The following is a 27374-nucleotide window of genomic DNA, read 5'->3' on the forward strand; positions in this document are numbered from 1 at the left end:
TTTAGTTCAGTTTTTTGCATTCTAGGACTTGGGAAAATAGCTCAGCCCTCTGCACTTTTCCCTATGTGTTTCTGCTTCTTCAGAGTCCTGTAGCAAGCTAAGCTTTCAAGTTTGATTTGCTTTCAAATAACACATATGTTAAAGGGCTTTTAAGGTAATGGAAATATCACCCCCAAAAAAGTGGATGTATATCCTGGTATTGCAGAATATAAAATGGGTCCGGTATCTCCCCACATTCTACTTTTCAAGCATCTCTAAATTTAATTGACACAATTGAGCCTTAGCTGCTGGGGGGAAAGGTATATCTATAGTTTGTAGCATTCAGTGTTACAGTTATTTCAGTTGACTGGCTATTTGAGTCCTGAAGCTAGTTTGGGATTATCTCTTAGAATGTCATGTATTTTTCATTCATATTTCCTACCTTTTTAAGGAGACAACTCTATAGAAGCTTTTAAGTTCTAGCTTTTCAGATTGCTGGTATGGGAATCTTATCTGTTACCTTTTGGAGAGGAAAAAAGGCTTACCAAAAGAAGTTATTTGGTCTACATTCAAACTAGATGTCCTGTATCTGTCACTAAAAAATAAAGCGCCCCAGGGTGCATTGTTCAAAGCCTGCATTCCAGTCTTCCTAGGTATAACTTGTTACAAAGTAGACGAAAACACATCATCACATCAGTTGCTGATCTCCAGCGCTAGGAATTGTAATGCTTATTTTTCTGCTGATTGTACAAATCTGAAATATGTAAATGTATCAAAAACTGCACCTTCTACAATTATATGAAAACAGTAATTTTATTTTTTCTTTTTCACTTCAGAACAGTCATTTCTCCTCAGTAACTTAAGGGGACCGAAGTTTATATTAATAAAAGATTTGACAATGGTGTAATGTATGCTGTTGCAATAGAACTTGTCAAATAGTGTTAATATCAGTATCTTTCTCCATTAGACGAGCCAGTGCAGCACTCAATTGCTTAAAACGGTTTCATGAGATGAAGAAACGAGGACCTAAGCCTTACAGCCTCCACTTAGATCATATTATTCAGAAAGCAATCTCAACACACCAAAAAAGGGATCAGTGCCGTGTGCAGAAAGATATCTTTGTTTTAAAGGTACTCAGGTTTTCTACTTCAACTTCAAATCTCAGAGGGCCTGCATAGATGATGTCATTTAGTCTGGTATAGTTAACTTTAACACTAGTACAGGCAGCCCTTGGACTTACAACACAATTGTTTCCTGAAAACCGCGTCTTAAGTCGAAATGTTGTAACTCGGAACCAATTTTCTCATGAGAAACAATGTTATAAATGGGGGATTGGTTTCTAACCCAAGGCCCGATACCCTATTTTCACCAAAAATACTCCAGAATTTTGTACTTGATCAATTATAGATGAGTAATATAGCTACATTAATGTAATTTATATTGTAAATACCAATCATGTTGATTTGGAAGGACTTCTTTGAGGTGACTTTGATGGACTTTTTGAAGGGCTATTGGTTGGACTTTTTGAAGGGTTTTTGGCTGGAGTCTTCTCAGGAGTCTTTGCTCATGTAGAGGCAAGACACTTTAATAATTGCCTACAACCTGCAGCTACACTGTACAAAACAGAAATAAACTGGTATAAATGTATCGCTTGCCTAGTCCCAAAGACTACAGTAAATCAAGCTTTGTATGATTTTTTTAAACATGTCCCCAGAAGTCATGATTTAATATCTCTACTTCTGTTTTTGTTTAACCCATGATCCTAAGCACTTTTTTCAGGATTCACACCACATAAGGGCTTCTGTGAAGTTAAAGTAAGCTTTTAGAAAACTATCAATATGACTTTTTGTAATGAGACTACTAGATATTTTAAATATTTAATGTGAATTCAGTTCTAAACATTTGATATAATATAATATCTTGGTGTCCTAAGCTTTGGACAATGAAACTAGACTTTCAGATTCTTCTTGCACGAGCACCATGTTGTAGTTTCAGCCCTGTTTTTACAAAAAAAAATCCTGTGCTTTAGAATTTTTATTAAGTTTTGGAGCTAAAACTAATTGGTGGTTTAGACCTTATTTAATGTTTTCCCAAGTATTAATAGTGTAAAAGTTTACTATAGCGTATGTATTGTCAAACATTAGTTATGATATACCAAACATTATTTATAGAACGGGACTGCAAATTTGATCGTAAATGCTTTTAAGTTATGGTAACTTGCAGTTATGGTAATTTCTCATTCAAATATTACAGGATACAGAGGAAGCACTTGTAATGAACCTTCGAGATAGCCAAGTTCTTAATCATAAAGAGAACCTTGAATGGAATTGGAATCTGATAGGGACCATATTGAAGGTAAGAAAAAATACATGACATTGGATATTTTTAATTGATTTTTAAAAAGGGATCTATTTTTTATACAACCTTAAAGTTGGTAATAGTAGAAAACAATTGTGAGAGGACAATACTGAGTCTTTTTAGAAAACAGGCTCCTACTTAATTTTATTGTCAGTGTACAATCTTATACATAATACGTGCAAAAGATGACAAATTAACCATTTTCCAATAAGGTTGCATCAAATAATATATCAAATATTTATTTTAAAAAGTTTCTTAAACTTATTATAGTAAAACACTAGTATTAATTAGATCATTACCTGGAAATTAATAGTATCTCATTTTAATCCAAAGCAGGCACTTGTCCAACATAATGCAGTGTTAGTCCATTTGAACATATTTTCTTTAATCTTCAATTTCTCTAGAGCAAATTTGAAAGTCATTACAGGTCAAGATTGAGATACTTTGGTAAGATTGTAGGAAAGCATGATATTATGTTGTGTCTCCTGTTTTAGATTGATACGAATATAGACCCTTTCTATCGAGATCACTTGACTCATTGTAAAATATTAAAATTGGATTATTCTTGGTAAAATGAATACTCCTTTATCAGAGAATCTATAGTACAAGCAGTGCACTGCCTTATCCATTTTGAATATTACATATTTTGTGGAACAGGTGTCAGTGACTATTACTAAATTCACTGGTTCACTCTTTTATGAGTGTCCAGGATGCCTTTAGAGGTGTCTCAGTGGTTCCTATGATAGCTGCTGCTTCTGGATGTTTTTCTGACATTGTGAAGAAAGAGTAATGTTCATCTCTACACAACTGCCTCAGCTTTCATTAGTGTGTCTCCAGTATCACATTTGTAGCCATAAATTATTCTGCTCTTATTATGTTTAGGGTAAAATCTGCTATGTACAAATAATACAAAATTATTAAAGAAAAAAGGTTGGAGTATAGATAGGTAAACATCCCTGTTAGAACTAAAACTAGCAAACCATTGAAGGTGTACATACGAAATTCTGGCAAATTTGGGTACAAGAAAGGAAAAAAGTTCTGGATAGTTATTTATACAACATGTTCATCCCTGGGAAAATATAAATACAAGGCATATAAACCTAGATGGATTTATGCTAGATTTTTTTTGTTGTTCAGATGACATAAATCATGTACAGTATCATTATTTTGCTGGATTACTACTTTTATTTTTCAACCTGTTGATTTCTTTTTAATTATGTAAATTTAGTATTGATAATTTAAGTTAATGTGAAGTCTTATGTATAAGAAGTCCATTTCCTAGTCCATTTCTACTCTTCAAAATGTCTTCTATTTAATTACCCTATTTTGAACTGAAAGATAGAGTTGGGTGCTGAAATTAAGGCTTTTTTTATAACACTAGAGAAAATAGAAAAACTTCTCAATCGTATGGCTAAATTCCATGCTGAGTTCAGATTTTCCCTAAGGTGGATTTTTCTAGTGTTCTGTTGAGTAGAGTTTTATAAGTTTCAGAAGGTGTTCTTTCAAAATCAGATACCATATTATTTTATGCCTCTCTCTCTCTTCTTAACTTCCCTAGATCCTTTGTATTATGTCAATGCAAACTGGTGTTCTAAGGGATGGTGCAGAACGGTTAAGGCATCTTGCTATAGCTTCAGATGTGCAAGTTCAGTCATGCCAGCTGCTAATAGGTAGTTAGTCATTCAGGCTAGGGAGCAAAAGGCAACTGGTTGTGACATTAGACAAAGGTGCTGGTGGAAATAGACACTGGCATGCTTTAAATATTCTAGCCTGAGCTAGTCAGTTCAGATGGATCTTTGGCTTTTTTTTTTTTTATTGTCAGCCTGGTGATTGTACTACCCCTTAAGTTAATATCTATAAATAGAAGTCTTATATTTATTTTTAACAAAAATTATTTTGATACTTCTAAATACAGACCTAACTCCCTACATTCTTTTTGATTTCATGTGTTGGTATTCATCCATTGTTTCTTTGGTTGAGGGTTTTCATACATCAGTTAGTGACATTGCTTGTGTTTCAAACACTTCTAATTAATGTTTTAAATGATTATGCAGTATTACTAATTGCTTTGATAAAATGTAGCGACTTTCTTAACACTGTTTAAATCATATTTATACTAATGAGGGGGTTAAACGGAAATAGGATAGATTCTTGCACTGTGACATGAATATCATATTTGGATTTTGTTCTTGTGTTTTTCCTAATTTCCTAGTCATACCTAGGATTACTATCACTGAAATGGGGAATATTTTTATTTTATTTAATCAGCTGTTCATTTCTAACAGCATGTTTTATAATCAGTTTCAGTCTTTACTGTCAGTTGTACTGCCCATTTCATTTATTAGGATGGTGATATCACTCTGTTATATGACTCAGGCAGGAAGAGCAGTGCATGCATATATGCTTTTTCCCCAGACCTTGAAAGAGGGTGTTTGCCAGTGATAACCAAAGTAAACTTGCAACTGTAGAGACAACAGATATGCATGAGCATTAAAAAAAAAAAATACATGGAGGGAGAAGGTATGAGCCAGAAACATCTAATGCTATTTCATTGGTCCAATCTAAAAGCCCTTTTTAAAAATCAACAGAGAATTAAAAATTCCTAATACAGTTCCAAGGGTGCTGTACCAGAATTTCCAATTCCTTGAAACTGACTCATTGACAAATACAGAAAAATATCAAGTTAAATATCCCTTTAACATTTATATTTAAAGTTATTTTTTATTTATACACATGAAAAAAACAAGCAAAACTGGTTTATGCTAGCATATCATATTTTGCAGTTTTATTCTTTAGAACTCTGTAGGTACACATGGTATGCTCCCAGCACTACCTGTCTCACTCCAAAATGAAAAGAACATGTCTGGGAGTGATGAGAGAGAACATGGGCTTTTCAGTGAAGCAAGTAAATATTACTTTAAAATTTTCATTTAATCCTGTGAACTAAGACTAAAGAAGCTAAAGAACTAGGACACTTCATTAAAATGTATTGGTTTCTATATATTACAGATACATTTCTAAATATTAAGTGACTAACCCAGGACTGGTGAAAGTCTTATAATGATATATTTGCTATTTTTCTAGTGGCCAAATGTAAATCTAAGGAACTATAAAGATGAACAGTTGCACAGGTATGTAAAACTGTGGACTTCCTGTGAAGAAAGATAAATAATGACATGTTTTTTATCATTTCAATAAGCTATTCCTTGGAAATAGCACATTTTAAAATTCTAATGCGTATATAACACGAAACAGAAGTCTTGGTAATTAGGTTAGAAAACCTAGAGTAATTTATTTAGGGTTAGTTTTTATTTCCTTTGCATAACTATTAACTTGTATACCCTAAAATAGAAGTATATCAATTAGCCAGTTTATGATCAGCTTTGCAAACATCCTTCATTTTATTCTGAATCCCCATGTACCCTCTCCCTCCTCCTTTCCCATCTGCACACACACACCCTTATATGCAAAAAGTAATTGACTATATGGTAAAGGATTGTTTTCCAGATCCAGCAGATTGTAGCAGTACTTTTTCTAATGAAATATTTACAGTTCTGGCTATGATGCACAGGTTGTAGTATATAGGTGTTTTCTGGATTCATGCAGTGTTCAGTGACTGGGTTATTTCACGCCAAGTAAGTTGTAAAAAGCTAGGACTCTCTAGACTGTAAAACTTGCTTCTGCAGCTGATAAACCCAGTTAGTGCCGTGTTTTTACAAAATGGAATGCTTCCATTCTTGGCTGCAATTAGAGATTTAAAAAATCCCTTTTATTTTGGATGACTCAGAGCTGTGGACTGTTAACTAGATCACCATTGTCAAAAATAGCAAACAACGAAGTTATTTTTGAGCTTTTTCCATATACTGTGTGTGTGGATATGTATGTATGTGTGTGTACACACACAATTTTTATGTTATCTCAATGAATTTTTAATCTGGTGTTTTTGCATAAGAAAAACCTTATAGCTGTGGAGGTGAAACATTTAAAATTAATACAAAATACCTCTTAATGATTGAATCACAACGTATTACTTAAATTATTGCCAGCCTATCATATTTAAGAGATACATGCAAGCATAATGCATAAGAATAATCAAACATGTATCATGTCATCACTCTGGATTTTATTTTAGACTGTTTAATTTATGAAAAATATAAAAATGGGCTTGCAAAGTGATTTTTAGGACTATCTCTAGTCTGGTTCTTCACTTAGACATGGGGAGAGACCTGATCTTACTTCTACTGTAGCTAACACCAGGGAGGGTGGGGAACCCAAACAAAGGAGTATTTATATATAGATACCTTATAAAATAACATTCTCTTTTCTCTCAAACTAAGTAATGCAGCAGATTCACTTGAGGTTTACTAATGATTTATAGAAATAGCGGTACAAGCCCTTCAAATTTCAAATGGGCTCCTGAATTCCTGGATTGATTCCATAAGAATTTAAGAAGTACCATACTGGGTTAAACCAGTGGTCCATCTAGCTTTGTATTCTGTCTCCAACAGTGGCAGAAGAGGATGCTAGAAGGTGGGCATCAAACTGGATAGATCTAGAGTGATCTATCTTCTGTTCATTACCTTTTTTGGTATCCATAATTATTGGTTTAGAGATGCCAGAGAAAACATCTCCAATCATTCTGTTTAACAGCTGTGAATAGGTGCCATCCATAAATTTATCTAGTCCCTTTTTGAACCTGGCTATGCTATTTGCCTCTACTACCTCCTGTGGCAATGAATTCCACAAGTTAACTATGCATTGCATTAAAAAAATGTACTGTCTCCTATTATTTTTAAACCTGTCTCCCACTATTTTCAGAGGGCTCCCCCTTGTTCTGGTTTTCTGGGACTTGATGAACAACAGTTCCCTGTTCATTTGGTTCATACCATTCATGATCTTATGGAATTCTTATCATATTCCCCCTCAGCCTTCTCCTTTCCAAACTGCAGTGCTGTAACCTTTTTAGTCCCTCCTGGTATGGCAATTGCTCTGTGCCCCTTATAATTTTTTGTGCCCTCCTCCGTACCTTTTCTAATTCTACTGTGCCTTTTTTGTGATGCGGAGACCAGAACTGCACATTGTATTTAAGATGTGAGCTCACCATGGATTTGTGTAATGGCATGTTGTTCTCCATTTTGCTTTCCATTCCATTCTTAATTGTGTCCAGCATTTTATTGGCATTTTTGGTTGCTGCTACACATTGACTTGACCTTTTCAAAGAACTATCAACAATGACTCCAAGGTCTCTTTCTTGAATTCTAACAGCTAGTTTAGAAATTAGCATTGTGTACTATGTTGAAATTATTTTTCACCAGCATCATTACTTTGTACTTGTCAGCATTGAAGTTCATCTGCCATTTTTTGCCCTGTAACTTAGCTTGGTGAGATCTTTCCGTAGCTCTTCTCCATCAGCTTGGGACATGACTTTCCAAAATTATTTGAAAAATAATTTGTATGAACTGCAAACTTGGAGATTTCACTGTGTACCTCCATTTCCTGGTTGTTAATGAAAATGTTGGATAAATTGGGCCTACGTTTGACCTCCCTCCAGCCTGAAAAGTGACTATTTAGTCCTACCTTTTGCTTCCTCTCTTTTAACCAGCTTGCAGTCCATGAAAGAACTTTTTTCTTCCAGTGCTGTGGCAACGCAGTTTTTTAAAAGCCCTTGGTGAGGGACTTTGGCAAAAGCTTTTTGCAAGTCCAGATATATTGTCAACAGTATCCCCCTTGCCCCACATGCTTGTTAACACCCTCAAAGAACCCCATCAGATTGGTGAGGCAGGATTTCTCTTTACAAAAAGTCTTGCTGACTCTTTCCCAGCAGATCATGTTTGTCCATGTGACTGCTGATTTTGCATTTTATTATGGATTCTCCCAATTTCCTAGGGACATAAGTGAGACTCGCTGATCTGTAGTTACATATGGGTCAATGAAAAGTTTTGACTGTAGTGAATTTGTTGCTAGATTGAACTTTTACATTTGGTCAGGGATAATGCTTCAAAAGCTGCTTGAATGGTCTGAATACAAATAGTGTCATTCTGAAAAATGTTGTATGTCACCCTCTGAAAGCATATATTTTTTCAAAGGGGAGATGCATGCCAGCCATTGTGTAGGCTGATTTTGTTTATGGAGATATAACAAGCATTGCAATAGATTTTTCTTTTTTTTTTTTTTTTTAAAGCAGTCTGGAGAAAAAATGTCCCTTCTTGTTTTCATAGCCGGATAGATATTGTAACCCATGGGAATTCTAGAGGAAAAAAATTAGCAGAAGAGTCTAACTAAATTAATTTGTTCTACTGTTTGTTTTTGCTATTTTCTGAAAAGGTATTCTTAACTCACTTTAAATTATAACAACCCCAAAGTTATAGACAGGACTCTTGTGGCATATAATATGATCTTTACCCCTAAAATTGTCCAGATAAAATTATTAGTTAGGCATATCAATATTTGCTCTTATACTGATAGTTTTGGGATAAAACTGATTAGTGTCAGAACTTTAACTCAGGGTTAAAGTATTCTTTGTATGCTCTTATTTTTATGCTTATGTTATGCTATCACAAATAATTCATATTTCTTGGTGGTAAGCAACTAATTTTTTCATTTTAATCTTTATTAGGTTTGTACGACGACTGCTGTATTTTTACAAGCCTAGCAGTAAATTGTATGCCAACCTGGATCTGGATTATGGCAAGGCCAAGCAGCTCACTGTCGTGGGTTGCCAGTTTACTGAATTTCTCCTTGAATCTGAAGAGGTGAGAGAGGTTTTTAGTCACAAAACTGGTGAGAAAATGGCTAAGCAAACATATTTACTAAAATTAAGATCTTTATCAAAAAACTTTAGTATCCTAAAAGACTCTTAAAAAGATCAACACATCAGAAATCAAATTTAGAATCCTAAATTATCAAGGCTGGTCAGTGTAGTAGTAATTAGATAAAAGACCATTGCTAAATTAAAGTGTTTTGAAAATAAAAATGGGATTTATGGAATCTTCCATGACTACTTTTCAGTGAAGGGTAGGGTGGTACATTATGGATTAACTTGCTCAGAAAGGCATGGATGCTATGACAAAGTAGGCTGCAGCCTACAAAAACTCATGCCTTTCTGAATGACTTAGTTCATGAGGTGCCACACTGCCCTACCTTCTGCCAAACCTCAGATTGACACAGATACCTCTCTCTACTTTTCAATGCCAAACTTATATCTGTATTTTCAAGCATCTTTCCTTCAATTAGACTAAAATGTTTTATTGTGCCTTAATCCAGGAGACCAGAGACGTGTTTTTTTTCATAACTGTTCTTCTGCAAATATCAAATATCAGAATTATTCCAGTTGGCCCACAAACTAAGCAATCACTTTATTTGACTTTAGCTTTTTATTCTGGCTTAATTTTATTTGGCTTGTTAGAATCTATATTGTATTAACTTCATTATAGATATGCATTCTGAGAGATTTAAATGAATGCATTTTAGCAAACAAAAGCAAAAAAGAAAATCAATTAAAGCTGTTCCATTACTAAAAACTAAAAAATATCTCCTTACTTTTTTGTTAGGATGGACAAGGCTATTTGGAGGAATTGGTAAAAGATATTGTACAGTGGCTCAATTCTTCCTCTGGAATGAAACCGGAACGCAGTCTTCAAAACAATGGGCTGTTGAATACACTTAGTCAGCACTACTTTCTTTTTTTTGGTACACTTTCATGTCACCCTCATGGCGTAAAAATGCTTGAAAAATGCAACGTGTTCCAGTGGTAAGTACTTCTATTTACTCCAGTTTATAATATGTGGTGGATCTGTCATTTAAAACTATCACAACTATCATTTAAAATGTTCGCATAAGGATCAGTCTCTACAAAACTTTAAGTCTGGGACTTGAACTCCCCAATATCTTCAGAAAAAGTTTTTGGAGTACAGTAGTTTTGCCAAATGATCTGAAGGTCAACAGAATTGATGCAAACTACTGAACCATTACTGACCTTGAGACCTTTCTTTTTCCGGTGCATTTCTGACTAACAAATCTAGATGACTCTATCAGAAAGTATATTTCAGTACATAGATAGAAATGGGCAGGCAGCATGTACTATTGAATATCATGCTAATGTTCAAGTAGCCAGTGTGGCATGTTATGCCCAATCTTTGCTGAAATATCCTTTATGTTGAATGGTAATGTTTTATTCTGATCCAAAATGGTAAAATGGTTGGGAACCTTTAGTAATGATATGGAAGGGTGATTGTAGTAATAGTAGGTTTTGAAAGAAGATTCAGCTAGGCATGCAACTTAAGTTCCAGTTCCTTTAAATCATTACTTCTTTATGACAGAATCAGAAGTTTTAGCATTCTACAGCAGTGTTATAAAAGGTAAAGATTTGGATTTTATCTTAACTATATGAAGTAAGTTAACATTGGGGTAACCCTTTAATAAGATGAAATTCAAGCATTTGTTTCATATGATTTTAACTAGGGGTGCTTAGCCCCCAGCCCAGCTGGCCTGTAGCACCTTGTCATCTGCCCTGCAGGAGTCCTCACAGGCCCTGTGTACGGGATCAGTTTCTTAATCCCAGTGTGCAGGGTAGCATCAGGCTCTGGGCCCCCAACACCCTATCCTAGTACTGAAGGGCAGGAGGTAGCAGGCCCCACAGCCTTATCTTGACATGTGGGGCTTGATTCAGCCTGTAAACCAGGCTCACGCCACGCATTTGGCCTACGGGATCAAAACTTTGAGCACACTTATCTTAACCAATAATACTAACAAGTATGTCTTATTAGTCATTTAAAAATTTACTTTCTATGGTGTTCTTACGGAAAAAAGTCAGTGGTGCTACATGAAATCTATATACAGCCTATGTACAGCCTTTATGAATTTAAAATAATTTAATTGAATGTATGAATTAATCCATTTTTCTACTTCATTTAAAAAATATGAAAAGTGAACTCAGATTACATGTAAACGTCATCTGTTGAATAAAATATCCAAGTGAGATAAACGAGTTCAAAAAGTAATAGTGTGTTTCAACTTTTTTCTAGTCTTCTTAATCTCTGTTCTTTGAAGAACCAGGATCATTTACTAAAACTGACCGTGTCTAGTTTGGATTACAGCAGAGATGGGTTAGCAAGAGTCATCCTTTCCAAAATCCTAACTGCTGCTACTGATGTAAGTGTAATTAAATACTCTGTTCTTATTTACCATTAGACATTTAATTCATTTGATTATTTAATTTAATCAGACATGTATGGTTAATTTTTAAAATGTCACCTATAAACTGGTTTCTTTTTTCTATAATTATGAAATATATACTTCCACTGGACTCCCGTGCAAACTTTTAAAAAGATAAGCAGTCTTGTGTATACCTTGTCTCTGCATCTGCATGGGAGCAGCCACAGATGCAGGAATAAAGAAAGGGTAAAAAATTGAACTTTGGAACTGGTGTTGATGTAACAAAAAAAGAAGAAAGAGTAGGCTAAAAATAAAACAGGTGTACTGGATAATTAATAAAAGAAAAATGTTTAGGTTTTGATATTGGTTCCAATGGAGAGCATCAACACTGATGCCAAAAAGACTGAGGAATAACTGAATACATTTTTGAGACTCATTCAGGAAAATACTATAAAATAAGAGTTATATATACTCTTATATGATAAGAGTAACTCCTTTGTAGACCAGAGAAAAAAGAATCCAGAACTCCAAGAAGAGTGTAAAGAAGGAAAATTGAAGACTGGATTTTGAAGAGAAGGATGTAGGTATAATGGAGAATAGTATTTCTTTGAAGCTAGCAAATATGGGAGGATTTCTGTATGCTATGGGGAAAGGAGTGAGAACAAGGGAAGTTGAGAATAGTGGCAGGCTGAAAGTGGAAGGCAGGTGCTCATTTGCTGCCTGTAATTACTGATACAATTCTTTAAAGATATCATGACTATGCAGTTTTGGCTCTTGGGTCCTGTACTTCAGCATGAAGTAGGAAGCTCTATGTTTGTACATTGGGGCAGGCAGGGGAGGGGAGGGGTTTTGTTTGGTTGGGTGGTTGTTTGGGGGTTGGGGGGGGGGTTCTTTTCTTTTTTAAATCCTGGGTGAGGAATCAACACACTGATGAGCTGTCTTCTGGCTTACGTTCAATATAACCTCATATTTCTACACTTTGGGTACAGTGATTGGTGCAGCTTGGATAGTGGAGCCATAATGCGCACGGTCCATTGGAGTGTTCATGCATCTCTCCTAAACCTCTTCTCAGGGTAACAACACTACTTGTGCGGGCCGGGCCCTGATCCCGCCCTCGTCGCCATGCGCGGTGGTGATTCCGATCCCATTCTGGCCGCCATGGGCAAGCCGGGGGCGAACCGGGATCATACCGGAACCGTCTCAGGTGCACGCGGGCTGTGGCCGGCAGCCCGGGCATGCGGGGTGGGAGAGAGCCGCAGGGCGGTTTAGCGCACGCGAGTTAGAATTAGTTACGGAGACGTAATGGTTGATTGAAAAGATTGTTTACTTACACCCGAAGATGGTATTGGTGTAGGCTGGACAAGTTTCCAGGCACAGCTCCCGCTTGAACCCTCGTTGGAGGACTCTGACAAATAGATTGCTCCCACGGAGTTTGCTAGGCTCCGCGGGTCCGGTTAAGTTGGGTTCGAAAAGCTTCCCTGGAGTTATTCAGGCTCTGCGGGTCCGATTAAGTTTTTCCCCCCGGAGTTTGCTAGGCTCCGCGGGGTCCGAAATTACAGGAAAGGGATACGTCTAGGATTGTGCTCAGTGACGGGGAGAGGCGAGAAGCGAAAGCTCCGTAGGCTCGGATCTATTGTCTCTCTCTGCCTGCTTAGGGGAGGCGCGTCGGGTCCGCGAGGGTCCACAGCGCTTGGAGATCTTCACACAGAATCTCTCTCTCTTCTTCCCTCCTCCGGCTTGGGTGGAAATTACCCAAGCCTTTTGTACGGCTAGCAAGCCAATCGCTAGCCGCCACGTGTGCCTAAATTAGGAATCGGCCAATAACATGGCGCAGATCCTAATACAAATGGCGGGAACTTCTTTGCAACGTGTATCACTACAGTGCAAGAAAGAGATGCACACTGCAAAGAAGCTGCAATCCTGCGGGAAATCCCCCGCTGCACCAGAGTTCTCTCTAGCAGCAGAGAACTCTACCATGCAAAGAAAGCAACAAATTTGGCGGGAAATAATTTAGCGGTGCCGAAGCACGCACACAAACAAAAAATCACAACTTTGGGTTGTGACACTACTAAAAGAAGGTTATCTCAGTTGCCTCCATTCCTTCCAGCCACAGTTAGCTGAAAAATGAGGAACTGCGCCAAGGGAGTCCCATATTCTTTTCAGTGTTTTGCATAGATATGGGTGTAGAAATCTCATTATAGGTTTAATTAGTATATATAGTTAGAATGTAGTTGAATTTTTTTGTTTTGTTTTTTGAGTGGTAGACTGAAATTTAGGCTGCAAGCATCCTGCTGTCTTCTATCAGTTTTCCCATATTTGAATTTCCTGCCAGATAGTAGTATATCTAGAAGAAAGTTGCCTTCCCTATAGGTGGTCTCTACTCTACTTTTTATTTCCATGGTGGTGTAGGGGTGTCAATACAGGGTTGACAATTCTGCATCAGGAGGCATTGGATCTGACCCGTCACATGAGTCCATGATATACTGTAGCCTAATATCAGCTCCTAAATACATTGCAGCATTAAGAGCCCAAGTCTTTGCAAAGTTAATCCATTTTCCTTGATTCTAAAATGATTATAGCTTCACACATTTCCTGGATCATTATATCTGAAGCTTGAGAGGAGACTGTACGTTGGCTATCAGCCTGTGTACCTAAAGTGACTTTTAAGAGAGCGGTTTGTTGGATCCAGATGTTCTAATGTCATTTAAGTGGCTAATGACCAGAAGAACTTGGTGGCAAGAGCCAAGAGACAACTGCTTCACAGTCCAATTTACCAGTCCTGAAACTAAATCTGAATCTAAGAGTTACAGTCTTGCTGTGAGATGGGATGTGGTACCTGCAAATCCGCTCACTTCTGCCAGTCAGATATCAGCATATGGCAAAAACTTCCTAGATGCTTTGTTCAGATTTCATCTCTATTGCATTGACTCCTGAATCTAGCAACCTCAGATAAGGAAATATTAGAGTTTTATTAGTTCCCACTTGTATGAATAATCCTCTGGGACACAGATGGTAGGAAAAGATTAGGATTTTACTGCTTCTCTTTGTCCAAGGAAAAATTAGTTGAGTTTCTCATTTGTGTGACTAACACTGGTAGGGCCAGCTCTTTGGCAGCTACGTTCTTCTAGACTCCTTGTATGGAGGCCTCCACAACTTTGAAATTGTTTGTAGTTGTGGGCAGTGAAGGAGCCTTAGGCCCAGTAGCAGCTCCACAGGTAGCCAGGGCTGCTCAATTGTGCCAGTCACCCTACCCAAGTCCTTTTGCCCACCTGCACCCATAAAGAGCTCCCCTTTCATAGAGTTGTCCTTGTGGGTTTCTGAGGGCTTGTCGGGGCTCCAGCTGTCAAAGCCTGGGCCCCTTTTTCTCTCTGACTGCACCCACATTGGTCCACAGATAAAAAACCTTAGCCCACATGGGGGAACACCCTGACACCCCTGTCTGCAGGCTTCTCCCCACCTATAGCTGTAACCCAGTTGTCTGGTTCACAAATCTAAACCAAACCAAAAAAACCCCTCCAAAAACACAAGCCATCTGCTTCACAAAAGCAGTAGTCTCCCTCCTTGAGAAAATGCAACCTACAGTCCTGACCTGCTTTGGAGTCTTTCTCCCCCAGTTTTCCAGGGCGGTTTACATGCCTGCCTGCCTGCCTCTGGTAATGCACACACACGCACTCTCCAGCTCCTCTCCTCTCCCTTGTTGCCGCTTTGGTTTATGCCTGCTTCCCTTCAACTCATGTAAAAAAGGCTGATAAGTATTATCAGCTGATTCAGGATGGTTTTTTTGTATTTCTTGTAAGTGCAGCTCCATGCCATTTATGGTAGAAGCTGTGCTTCCTAGATCTAGAGAGCAAGATTATTCGATGCCAGTTGCTAAAAAAAGGCAAACAGGTTGATGTGTTTAAGAGAAATATGCTTAGTAACATTTGTTTAAAAGTAATAAACACCAAGTGATGATGATTTTCTGTTAGTACCGTCTCTGAGGAAGAAATATTTTACTTTGATCATCTGAAACATTCTGACAGAGACTAGAGAATGCTCTTTTCATGGAATGGTAAAACACTGAAAAGCAAAAGTTGAGAGTCTTAATTCTTCAGACACTTTGATAAAGCTAAATAATTGTCTGTGCAGTTATTTTTGAGATTCTGTATCCGGTCAAAATTTTCAGGTCTCCCTTGAAAGACAAGAATGTATAGCAAAGATTTTTCCATTTGAAGGTGAAGATGCAGTCAGTTCCAAGATGGAGCTTGGAACTGACTGGTATTAACAAGAATGAGGTACAGCCAGATATTTGGGGATAGTTCAAGAAGTAGTTTGCAAGTCCCTCTGCTTAAATACTAGAGATGGTGGGTGTGCTCCTGTATTCCCTTCCTGTGATCAGAGATGTAATTGCCACCATCAAAATCCTCTTCAGCTGTGTACGACTTTTCAAGCACAATGGCAGGAGATGAGCTACATTCCAGTATATATCAGCCCTAGTCTATACCATATTTGAAGATGACTTTTGCCAGTTTTTACCTCAGTTGGAAATTGGTAACTTTGTGAGAGATGATTCTCTCCAGGCTTTGACAGATTTGCTTCATAATTCAAATCCCCCTCTTCTTCACCATCCCACTTCTCTTTTTGAAGGGCCTATATTGTGATATGTTGACACCAGAGTTTCTCTCTTTTATGAAAGGGGTTCCAAAATGGAAAAAGTTCCGAAATGTACAGAGAAGAGAATTTACTAAAGGTACTTTCTAATTCAGGAAGAAAGAGAGAGACTTAAGATCCTTTTTCTTCTTTCTCATACTAGTTTTCAGAAGATTGAATTAATTGATGAGGATGTTTTGATTCCATGTACTCAATATTCTGATTTCTTTCTCCTTATACTCTTTCTGCATGTTCTTTCATAGCATATAACAAAGTGAACTTGGGTCCATGAAAGCTTGTGCCCTTTACATGCATCTTATTCAGTTAGTCTAGAAAGGTGTGTATCTACCCTACCATCTTGCTCTATAGCCATCGCATCAAACATAGCTGTTTTGTATGTAGAAAGAACCATTTCCAATAAAAGGTGGACTTTCTACTACACTGGGAGTTTGTTCTTAATTGTCTATTAATAATGGATGGCCGCACATATCAAGAGAAAGGATCATTGTTTACCCTTATTTAGAATGATTAATCAAGGTGTCCTTAGAAAATAGTTGTAATGCAGATGTGTTCCCTCACTACTAATCTAGATCTTGGAATAATTTGTATGAAGTCTCTTTAATAAGTACAGAAAACAACCTCTCAATAAGAACTCCTTTGGATGTATGTTTAGGCAAGTCAGCTGTGCCAGAAGAGAGAGCGAGCTGTAAAAATTGCCATTTGTATCCTTCTTCATTAATTGCTAAAGTAGATTTTCTTCTAAATTAATAGGTTTCAAAGCCTTGACTATGTATATACTATTTTATGTTTGCCTACAAATAAGGACTTTATAATACTAGCTAGTGACATTTAGAAACTTAGTAGAGACAGCATGCTTTAAAGATTGGTGCTGCCTCAGGTGACGATACTGAGATGGTTTGCTCAGTATCTCAGCATCATGAAGGGAGTACCCTGCAATCCTCCTGTGTTATCACTGCATCCAGCATAGGTTATAGAAGCTCTTTTGAATGCCAGTACAAGAGTAGTGGACACCTTCAGAGAAGGGCATGCATATCAGCTTTCTGGAATTGAGAACTATCAACCTATAAAGTCCTTTTGCCTCATTAATTATAGGTTTGTTCTGGTTGTTATGGAAAATGGCAACTTCTATGCACAGTCTGAACAAGGAGAGATGCTCGTTCGTTTCAGTTATATGAGCAGATAGTGGCTTTTCAGGATTGCTGCACACAAAACAAAATATCATCTATTGAGCAACATCCTGAGAAGTCAGTTTAGCAGAGGTGTCCGATATGTAAGCAGACTCTGAAGACATAAGTGCTGAATTATATCTCCATAGTATCAACATAGACCTATTTGCTTCCAAGCACAATATGACATGTCAGAGTTATGTTTGCGGATGGGAAGCAATAGAGGATCCATAGTGGACTTGCATTTCTGATAAACGGGCCAGGGTCTTCCCAGCATTATTTATGTAATAGGATTTTCAGTTTTGAAGTAGTAGTCATCTTAAACCAAAATATTTTTTACTTCGAATTCGAAGAAGTAATCCATTCACAAAAGAGATGATTATTGTGGACAAGTAGTAATGATTCCGGTTCTGTCTGTTTTGGCTCAAACCTTAATCTTTCTGATCTTGTCATCTTTCTCATGTTGTCATTAATGAGGTTCACCTGTGGGCTATATTGGCACACCACAGTAACTGGTGTTTGCTCCCGGTATGTTTTGATATGTCTGATATGCCATTTCATGAAGGCAGAATGGTATTACAACTTTGTTCAAGAGTTTTTACATAAGGTGGTTTCAAGATTTCATGTTTATGAGGTGGTGAATCATGTTCTTTCCCCTACATCAGAAATCATGTGGGTGTAGAAAAATCAAATTGCACATGATAGATGCTAAAAGACCATTTTAGCATATTACTTGAACAGGACTAAACACTATAGACCACCATCTGTCAGGCTTCTTAGATCTGGTCTACATTCTGTGATTTTGCTAATAGACTTTTGCCAGCAAAATGGAGTGTGCATGCACACTTGAAGCTGCCCTGCAGCAGCAACGTCTTTTTTTTCAGCACAGAAAATACCATGTCGCAGAGCAAAAGACTGCTTCTGCCACCTGCTGGCAGACGGTACAAACAGATAAGCTCATGCTCTTTACTGGCGGTAATAGTCACTCTAACCACTTTCAAGGGTACATTTCGCACCCTGCACACAGTTGATAAAGTGGATCTTCCAGAAGCTGTGTGGGAAGAGACTCTTGACAGCTTCCCTATGACTGTTGCTAGCTGCCAGCAGAAGAATCCTCTGGATGTAGATAAGTCCTTAAAAAGAGGGAAAGAAAGAAAAGTTGGGTTTCGATTGACTCATTCTACTAGTTTCAGTATGTAGAGCAGTTGCATAGAGTTCTGTTCATACTTCTACCAAATACTGTTCTCTAGATCTAACATCTAAATCAGATACTCAGACACTACTTGCCACTCTCTTCATTAAGTGTGTTGTTATTTATCCACCTTTTCCATGAGTGTGAATGTGTTGTGGATGCTTGACAAAATGAGTTGTTACTTATGTGTAATCAGAGTTGATTAAGGCAGACTCTGCAGATTCACACCCCCTACATATCCTAATTACCTGTAAGGGCCTGGGGTTGCAGGGAAGGGAGTTCAGGCAGCAAGAGTACCACTTCCTCTTTAATAACTTTGCCTACAGAAGTAGGAAGGAAGAGAGAGAAAAGAAAGGAGACCACTCTGGTATATATTAGTTGTCAAGCTGCAACAGACAAAGAATCCTCTGAGTGTGACTATTCAGAGTCTATGCTGAAGTACCCTCCATTTATAGATAAGTAATCTGTCTTTAGCTTGTGTATTTATTTAGTAGTATTAAAATGAAATTACTTTCATATTTGTCAGTTTTTTTCCTGCTGTTCTGGGTTCTGAATTGCAGTAGTGGAACCAAAGAGAGTCTTGTTTGTTTCACTCTAGTACTTTTAGTTAGAAGTAAAAATATCAATATTGCAGCTGTCTCATTTGGAAGCCAGGACTACAAACTCTTGTATTTTTAAAAGTGATCTATAAAGGCAAGATCCTTAAGAAAATAAAATATGCAGAACTTGATCAAATAAATTTCCCCTTAGATATTAGGACCAGCTTCTTGTTCACCTCAGAAAAGTGCATTTTTCAAACCATTACCTTAAGCAGAATCCAGATGATGTGTTACATATTGCTGGCTAGTACTACAAGGTAGATTTCTAATATGCTGACAGTTTTTTATGTACTTCATGAACAGTGCATTTCTACATGGCAGTGGATTACAAATGACAAAGCTAAGGTTTGCGATATCAGATTACTTATGCCTGCAGAATAGTTTTATTCCACTTTTTGTAAGATAAAATGTGTAAAAGTTAGGCTGGAATTTGAGTGCATACATAATATGTAAATTGCACTTGTTCTATTTCATGATGCAAGTTGCATTGCTTCTAAATAGAAAATACTGCTGGCCGTTCTTCTTTTCTTTAAAGCAGACCTTTTTCTCCCCCACTGCAGAGCTGCAGATTGTATGCAACAAAACATTTACGAGTATTGTTAAGAGCCAACGTAGAGTTCTTCAGTAATTGGGGGATTGAATTACTGGTGACCCAGCTGCATGATAAAAATAAAACCATTTCTTCTGAAGCACTTGATATCCTAGATGAGGCATGTGAAGATAAGGTAAGTATCATTTACCCACAACTATAGCTTCACAACTTTTTAGGAACACAGATTTTATTTCATTTTTAAAAGTATCTAAAATCAATCAAATAATCCTTTTTGAACAGTTTTGCTTTGCAAAATGTCTTGATTTCCATGCTGCAGGTGTTTGTGTAAGGAACATTAGTGGACTATAGTAATGAATCCTAGACCAGGGGCATCAGACACATGGCCTTAGAGCTGCTCTGTCTGGCCCACTAAACTACTGGTGGACCACTGGAAGTTCAGGGTGTACAATTTACTAAAGAATCCAGGGCCCTTGGGCCCAGGTGGATATGGCAGGAGGGCACTCCCACCTGCATCCAGCCCAGGTCACAAAGCCAGTTTGACACTCCTGCCCTAGAGGATGTTTTTATGATCTTGTTTTTGTATCTGTTAAATATTTGCTATCTCATGTGGCTGGTGGGTAGTTATCACTATTTAGTCTTCCTTGTTAGTGTTCAGACCTTCCTTATGAGCCTTTATACCTGAATAATTGTCTATCTTCATTTTATATTCTGACCTGGTATAAATTTTTCTGCTTTTAGGCCAATCTTCATGCCCTTATCCAAATGAAACCAGCTCTCTCCCATCTTGGAGACAAGGGTTTACTTCTCCTTTTAAGGTGAATATTAAATGCATCTTTTCACTTCAGAAAAAAACTATTATGTTGATGTTAAATGTATATGGTTTGATTTAGCTGGAGTATTCAGTGTCTGATGTTACTTTACAGATTTCTGTCCATTCCAAAGGGGTTTTCCTATCTAAATGAAAGAGGCTATGTAACAAAACAAATGGAGAAATGGCAAAAGGTAATTCAAAGAAGGCTAACTGTGGACATATGGAATCTGCTTTTGAAGACGGGTGTGTGTGAATAGAGTTTTAAAAGCCATCAAGAACTATGAAAAATATTGGACATTCATACTTGTATAGTATTAATGGATAGACATTCTGTTTCAATAATTAAGACCATATCTGTACTCTTATTGAGATATTATCTTCTGTTGAGACTTCTGGCTCCTTTGTCCATGCTGTCATGATTTAGTCAAAAGAGAAACCCAAAACTCTTGGTTCAGAGGTGATACCTTTTATTAGCGTAACTAAAAAATAGCAAAAAAATGTCTTTGTAAGCTTTTGGGCGCGCACACCCTTCTTCAGGCTGAGGAAAAATCAAAGATTTAAAAAATCCTCCTAGGTAGACAATAAACTCCATTTTGCACAGGGAAAGTTTTAGGCTGGAAGTATATTGCCCTGGGTCTGTGAGAGTCCTTTTGTGCAAGTTGTTCTTTGATTTAGTCAAAGCATGTTTTTGAGGGGTTTAATTACATTAATTAAACCATTTTGCAAGTATCTCCACTTCCCTAAATGTGCACAGTTGTACAACAGAGTTCTTTAAGAAAATGGTTGGCTTCCTAAATTATAAACAGAGGATGATGCATAAAATCTCTAGAAAAATATTAAAAGAAATGTTGCCTTTCAAGACCACTCTCATCTTGTAGTTCTCAGTGGAACTGAAGCTCAGGTGAGTCCTGGCAAAGATCATATTAATTACCCTATGCTTTAAATGGGAATGCATGTTTTTAGGCATCTCCTTAGAACAGTGGGTGGTGACAATCATCACAGTAATTCTGATAGAGGAAGTTCATGGAGTTCTCTATGGTAGCTCGTAATTCTCATCCTCCTAGGTAAGAAATTTTCATCCAGGAAAAACAGTAGTCAGTTTTCCAATTAGTCCAAATTTGTTCAAAATTTTGAATTGTTGCAGAATTGTTAAAATAAAACTTGCATGCAAAATCTCGGTTTAAGCTGTATAGAAAGTTTGGAGCAAGTATTTGGTGTTGGGAGGTATCACATTTTGATTTGAAGTAAGGTGCTAATTTACTTCAAGCATGTATTTATAATTTTATGTTCTAAACTGATAACAGATTCACTTGTAAAATTTAAGAAAATTTGTTTAATTCCTGAAGTTATTTAATGTGGGGAAGATGCAATGTAAATTTGTTTTAAAAATTTGAATCCCCACCTAATGTATAAACCAACCTTAATTTTGAAGCCTTAAATTGCACTAGCATTCTGTGAACGATTTTCAGTGTAATGGGTTCAGCTTTGTAAGAGACTGTCCTATTTTCCTTTAAAGGAGTACAATTTAAAATATGTTGAATTGATTGAAGAGCAACTTAATGAAGCACTTACCACTTACCGTAAACCTATTGATGGTGATAATTATGTTCGTCGGAGCAACCAAAGGTAAAGTATCTTCCAAAGAGTATTAATATATCCTCATAAATACATACACATAGTGTGTTGTGATGGATTTTAAGGACACCATAATCATTATGCAAACAGACTGTTTCTCTTTTTACTAGATTACAGCGGCCACATGTCTACCTGCCAGTTCACCTTTATGGCCAACTGGTGCATCACAAAACAGGCTGCCATTTGTTGGAAGTTCAGGTAAGGATACTTAATATAGATGCTTTAACAACTGCTATTTCTTTTAAATTGTGCTATATTTATACAATACTGTAACCATTAAGTTATACTGTAATACTGTGACTGTTTTGGGAAAATTGTACTGGTTAATTTTGGTTTTGATTTGAATAATCACCCTCTCCAAATTCATAAAATTGTGAAATTCTCAAATCAGACATATGCAGAAGAAGCAGTATCTTGCAAAAGCAATCTTTACCTCCTGTCATGCAAAGAAAGATGTGCCTTCTAATCTGTTTCTTAAAGCTGATCATGAATACGAAGAGCTAATGAGGATAAATAAAGGCCAAACAAATTAGTTAAAAATTGCTTTCAGATATATTACATGAATGAGGTCCACAGTGTTTACTACCACTATGCTTTTACCTTATGCATGTATTGTGAACAGAACCTCTTTGATAAAATAAACTTTTGTATATTTTAGGTTCTGTTCTTGAAAATAAAAAGAAAATAAAGTCTATCTGTTTTTGTTCAAATAATATTGACATGTATTGACTTACCCAAAGGAATTGTTATAATGAATTGAATTGACTATTTCTCTATTATATGTAACCTCATCTTTTAGGACCTGAATTAAACAATTAATTCAGTAATAAGTATATTTGATACTTCAACTCAGGTAATTAGTAACTATTCATATCATCAGAACCATCACATAGAATATGATGTAGTTCACAGTCTTTATACAGAAGAGGTCTGAAGCTCAAATGGCAGGATGATGTGTGTTAAATTTTAGAAGTATAAATAGCTAGAACTTGTCTGTGGAGATGCCATTCCAAAATCAAGTGAGTCCTACTATTAATCTCTTGCATTTAGTAAATTGGTTAGTTTAGAGAAAAAGAAAAGAGTATATAAAGAAAGCCTTCGCCTCTTCTGTTGTAAAACTTCAAAAGTATAGTTTTCTCATGATGTAAAAATAAGACGGTCCAAAACATGCCTTATACACTGAAATAATCATTTTCTTCTATTTAGGGTATCAGAAAAAGGGTACCTTCTTATTATTTCATTATCAGTGTCAGCTCAGGTTAATGTTCTGGAATTGTCTACAATATTTTATTTAAGAACATACGATTTTGAATTGGTATATAATATGCATTAAAGAAACTAGGGCGACTTGATATTTATTCACTTATTGGTATCATTTGATATTTATTCAGAATTCATTCACTTTGAACTGAATTCGGGGTTTTTTTTGTTCTCCTCTAGAGTGTTGTCCCAGACCTAAGTTACACCGTTCGTTCACCCATGTTGGATAAGTGGGAAGGAATTAAGCAGCTGAAAGCAGCCCTTTGGGCTTTGGTTAGTAACAAGGATATCTATCTGTATATAAGAATTTTGTCATGTAAAAGGTTAAGTCTTCATGGTTTCCAAAACTAACCCTTCTTGTATCTATGGTGGTCTTTCTGGTAAAATACTGAGCATTGCATATGTGTATCTGCTTTCCTTTCTTTGTTTCCTTCTTCCTTTAATTTGTTATTGGTCCTTTTTTACAAAATAATAATTACTGTAGAAGAAAAGCATGACAACAAGGATGGGTGTTCATCAGGGGATATTCTTGCTATAGCCTTGGTATTGTTGGCTACAAATGTCCAACTCGGGATCCTTAAAATTCTAGTTTATTAGGTGGATTGAAACACTGTAATCATAAACCTTGGGGCTGGTCCACACACACACACACACACACACACACACACACACACACACACACAGTAGCAGGCTACAGAGTCAGGTATACCTATCCTACAAGCGCTGGAGTCTGTCGTTGAGGCTTCTTTCAGTGTGGTGTTATCTTCCAGAAGGGGGTCGCTGGCTGGTCCTTCTGGCTGGACAGGTCTGGTTGAGTTGGAGATCAAGAGGGCACCACTGAGGGTCACTGTTCACTGCCTTTTATCTGTCCCTGGCAGACTTTGGTGACTCCCCAGTTTTCTGGGTTGCCCAATCCAGGGGTCATTGACCCTCGTGGGACTCCCCCCCCCCCCCCCCCCTTGGTGGCTACTGGACAGCATCTGTCAGCCCCAGGGGTTGTCCGCATGTACGTGCAGGTTTGGGAGTCCGTTGATGAATTTAGAATAGGGCTCTGGGAGTGGTCAATCTGCAGCTTCTAGGTGATAATTGCTGCCTGCTACTATGTTACACATTCAATCACTGATTCACTGGCTCTTTCAGAGGCCAGCCTGATACAGAGAATGACAGTTTGATTCCTGCCCTTGTTAACATTGTTACAATGTATAACATTCAGTTGAAAGTTGAAAGGTGAGGAGTATAAAATATTAGTTACAAATGCCATGGCACACAAATAGATAAAAATACCAAACTACAAGGGGAGATACAAAATGCACACATACAAATTTTAAAATACAATTCCTTATCTTAAAGTGAGAGAGAGAGGAAGGAAGAAAAGGTAGAAAAAGAGAAACATATCCAAAGAGGGGAGAGCAAATGCAGGCAAGAGGAAAAGGGGGCTTTCTGCTACATTAGAGGAAAAGGGGGCTTTCTGCTACAGTATCACAGGCCATGTGTAGACAAAATGAGGGGGACGTGCGCATGACACTTTAAAGCAGGCTAAATGCTTTTGCACCACTTTAATGGTGTCGGTGTTTGTACGCCTTGGTGGTGTATTGCACATTAATTCCAGCTGCAGTAGGAAATTCGGCAGCATAATGTGCCTTAAGTGACTTGGAGCACAGCAAACTAAAACTTCTCCAAGGAGTTTTAGTTTGCTGCCCCTACAACCGTGGAGCCAAAGCACTGGGCTCTGTGCAGCTCTGCGGCTCTGCAGGAAGCCCTGCAGGCAGCCTGGTAGCAGCTGGGGAAAGCAGGCTCCACCCAAGAGAGGTTGTGAACCTGATCTTCCCCTACTCTCCCCCCCCAACCCCCCCCCCCAGCGTTCCTGCCTGCCTGAGCTGTGCGTGGGGGCCTGGTGCTTCCCTCTGCAGCTGCAGTGCCCCCCGGGACTGCCTGAACCAGGTGCCTGCAGGTGGGTGCCTGGGGGGGGCCACCACTGCTGTGGAGGGAAGTGCGTGCCCCCCCTCCCCCCGCCCCCAGCCCATGCCACAGCCCAGGGACCACTCTGCCTGCTGGCAGCTCACCCTCTCCTCCCCACTGCCAGAGAGGCAGGGTTTAAAAACTCACCGCTTCAATTTAGGGCCCCTGTTTTGTCTACACACACCCACAATGGTTTCCCTTTAAAAAGAAAAAAAAAATCTGGCTATGCGAACATTGTTACTCGGTTTTAACTTTTACCAGAATCTAGTTGCCCTGTAGGAGCAGGTAAAAGAAGTCTGGTGATTTGGGAGTTTAGCTTTGTCACTTGACTCAAATTTGTTTTCCCTCTTTCCCTAAGGTTTGCTTTCTAAGTTCTTGTCAGAGCTGTCCACTAAGGGAAGAAGTAGATACATTTTAGGGAGATAAGCCAGTTTGAAAGAGAATGTGGAATAGTTGCATTAGGATTGTTTTAGAGCCAAATGTAGGAGTTGTAAAACTGAGTATGAGAGAGCAGCTAACCCTGATGAGATGGGAAGTGATGAGTATTTCTGTCACTCATTGGTATAAGATACCTTCACCATAACACTTTCAGAAGTGAATCCAGTTCACTTTTGAGAACAAGGCTAAGATGATTACTAATTTAATGGGCCTTAGCCATGTGTGTTAAGTAGGGTTATAAAGCATCTGTTAGTAGTCACATATAAGAAATCCTGGGGGGACTGGCTAAAACTTTTATAAATCTTAATAAGGTTATAATAAAAACGTAGCCAAAGAACTTTTCACCTTATAATGTATTAGGGGTTTTATTAGCCCTGCCACGGGAGACATAAGCAGCTACTATATTTGATGGCAAATAATTTCATTCCAGGGCAATATTGGATCATCAAATTGGGGTCTTAATTTGCTTCAAGAGGAGAATGTGATTCCTGATATAATGGCACTTGCACAGCATTGTGAGGTTCTGTCCATTAGGGGGTATGTATATTTACTTTTAAAAGTAAAATCTGTTCTTTTCTGAGAGTCCTAGTCCAGATTTCTTCTTCTGCCGCTTACACTGGATCTCATTTAGTAAACATTATCACTGATAAAGTTTGGGGGATTTTTCAGAATTATTTTTAAAAGTTTACTAGTTTATTTGCACTGTCATGGAAAATTGTATTGGTAAAGGAAAATTGTATTGGGTGTAATCTATTTTTGGTTTTCTGAACAGATAGTTTAAAATATTTAGTTCTTAAATTACTACTACTACTATGAATTTTTACTCTTTGGCATTTTTAGATGTCTTATGATTTGGCTTAATTTGGATGAATTTTCAGCAGAAAGTATAAATAATATCAGCCCAGCCTGTCTAATTTTGAGGCCCTGCTCCAGAGAATGCAGAATATAGTCTCAATAACATGATTCTTCCTTTACAGCTTTTATTGTATGTAGCTTTGCAGTTTCACTTGAAACCTGAAATTGAACTGAGGTGGGTATTCAAGATAGAACAGGGGGTGGCAACCGCAAAGGGGTCTGATCAGGCATGGGACTGGTGCCACAGAGCTGCGCTGTGCTGTCCTCACCTTCTGCAGTAGAACCTGCTGCTTTGAGGCATCTGAGCTTATCTTTGTTGCAGAGGGGTCGGGTATGTGGCAGCTGGCCATGTGGAGAAGTCAGGGCAGAGACTTGCAGCTCACAGCAACAGCCCATTCAGAAACTCCAGCCTGAGCTGACAGAAGGTTGCTGACTCCTGACATGCAGTTCTTCAGACTGAAGTGTTCTATTCTTACAAAGTTATGAGCACTTGAAAGTCAGGCTCCTAATATGCAATGTCTGAAAAATACTAGCTACTAATAATGCTACTTTACAGGTTATAATATTATGTTACTTGTTAGACACTTGGCTTCTTTTTGTTTAGTTATGAACCAGAAAACTTACAGGATGTAAAAACTGCCCTAACATGTCTGTAAGAATTTTAATATTGGTCTTTTTCTGCTTACTTTTTTAAAAAATCCTATGTTAATATTGCAGTAGTAAAGTTTTTATAGTTATCCTTCTGGCACTTCATTCTAATTGTTGT

At 37.6% G+C, this 27374-nt stretch overlaps 1 protein-coding gene across 1 annotated transcript in view; it reads left to right on the forward strand.

The window, feature by feature from the left end:
* RICTOR (RPTOR independent companion of MTOR complex 2) overlaps positions 1–27374 on the forward strand; it is a 173568-nt gene that overhangs the window by 116256 nt on the left and 29938 nt on the right. The window contains exons 17-29 of the mRNA XM_006276624.4: positions 947–1109; positions 2233–2334; positions 5422–5468; positions 8954–9089; positions 9888–10087; positions 11361–11487; positions 19658–19822; positions 20389–20465; positions 20574–20652; positions 21978–22087; positions 22207–22294; positions 23537–23629; positions 26184–26290. Coding sequence (XP_006276686.1) covers positions 947–1109; positions 2233–2334; positions 5422–5468; positions 8954–9089; positions 9888–10087; positions 11361–11487; positions 19658–19822; positions 20389–20465; positions 20574–20652; positions 21978–22087; positions 22207–22294; positions 23537–23629; positions 26184–26290 — 1494 coding nt within the window. The remainder of the gene's footprint in view (positions 1–946; positions 1110–2232; positions 2335–5421; positions 5469–8953; positions 9090–9887; positions 10088–11360; positions 11488–19657; positions 19823–20388; positions 20466–20573; positions 20653–21977; positions 22088–22206; positions 22295–23536; positions 23630–26183; positions 26291–27374) is intronic.

Source organism: Alligator mississippiensis, chromosome 3 (assembly GCF_030867095.1).
Source record: "Alligator mississippiensis isolate rAllMis1 chromosome 3, rAllMis1, whole genome shotgun sequence".
Classification (NCBI taxonomy): Eukaryota; Metazoa; Chordata; order Crocodylia; family Alligatoridae; genus Alligator; species Alligator mississippiensis.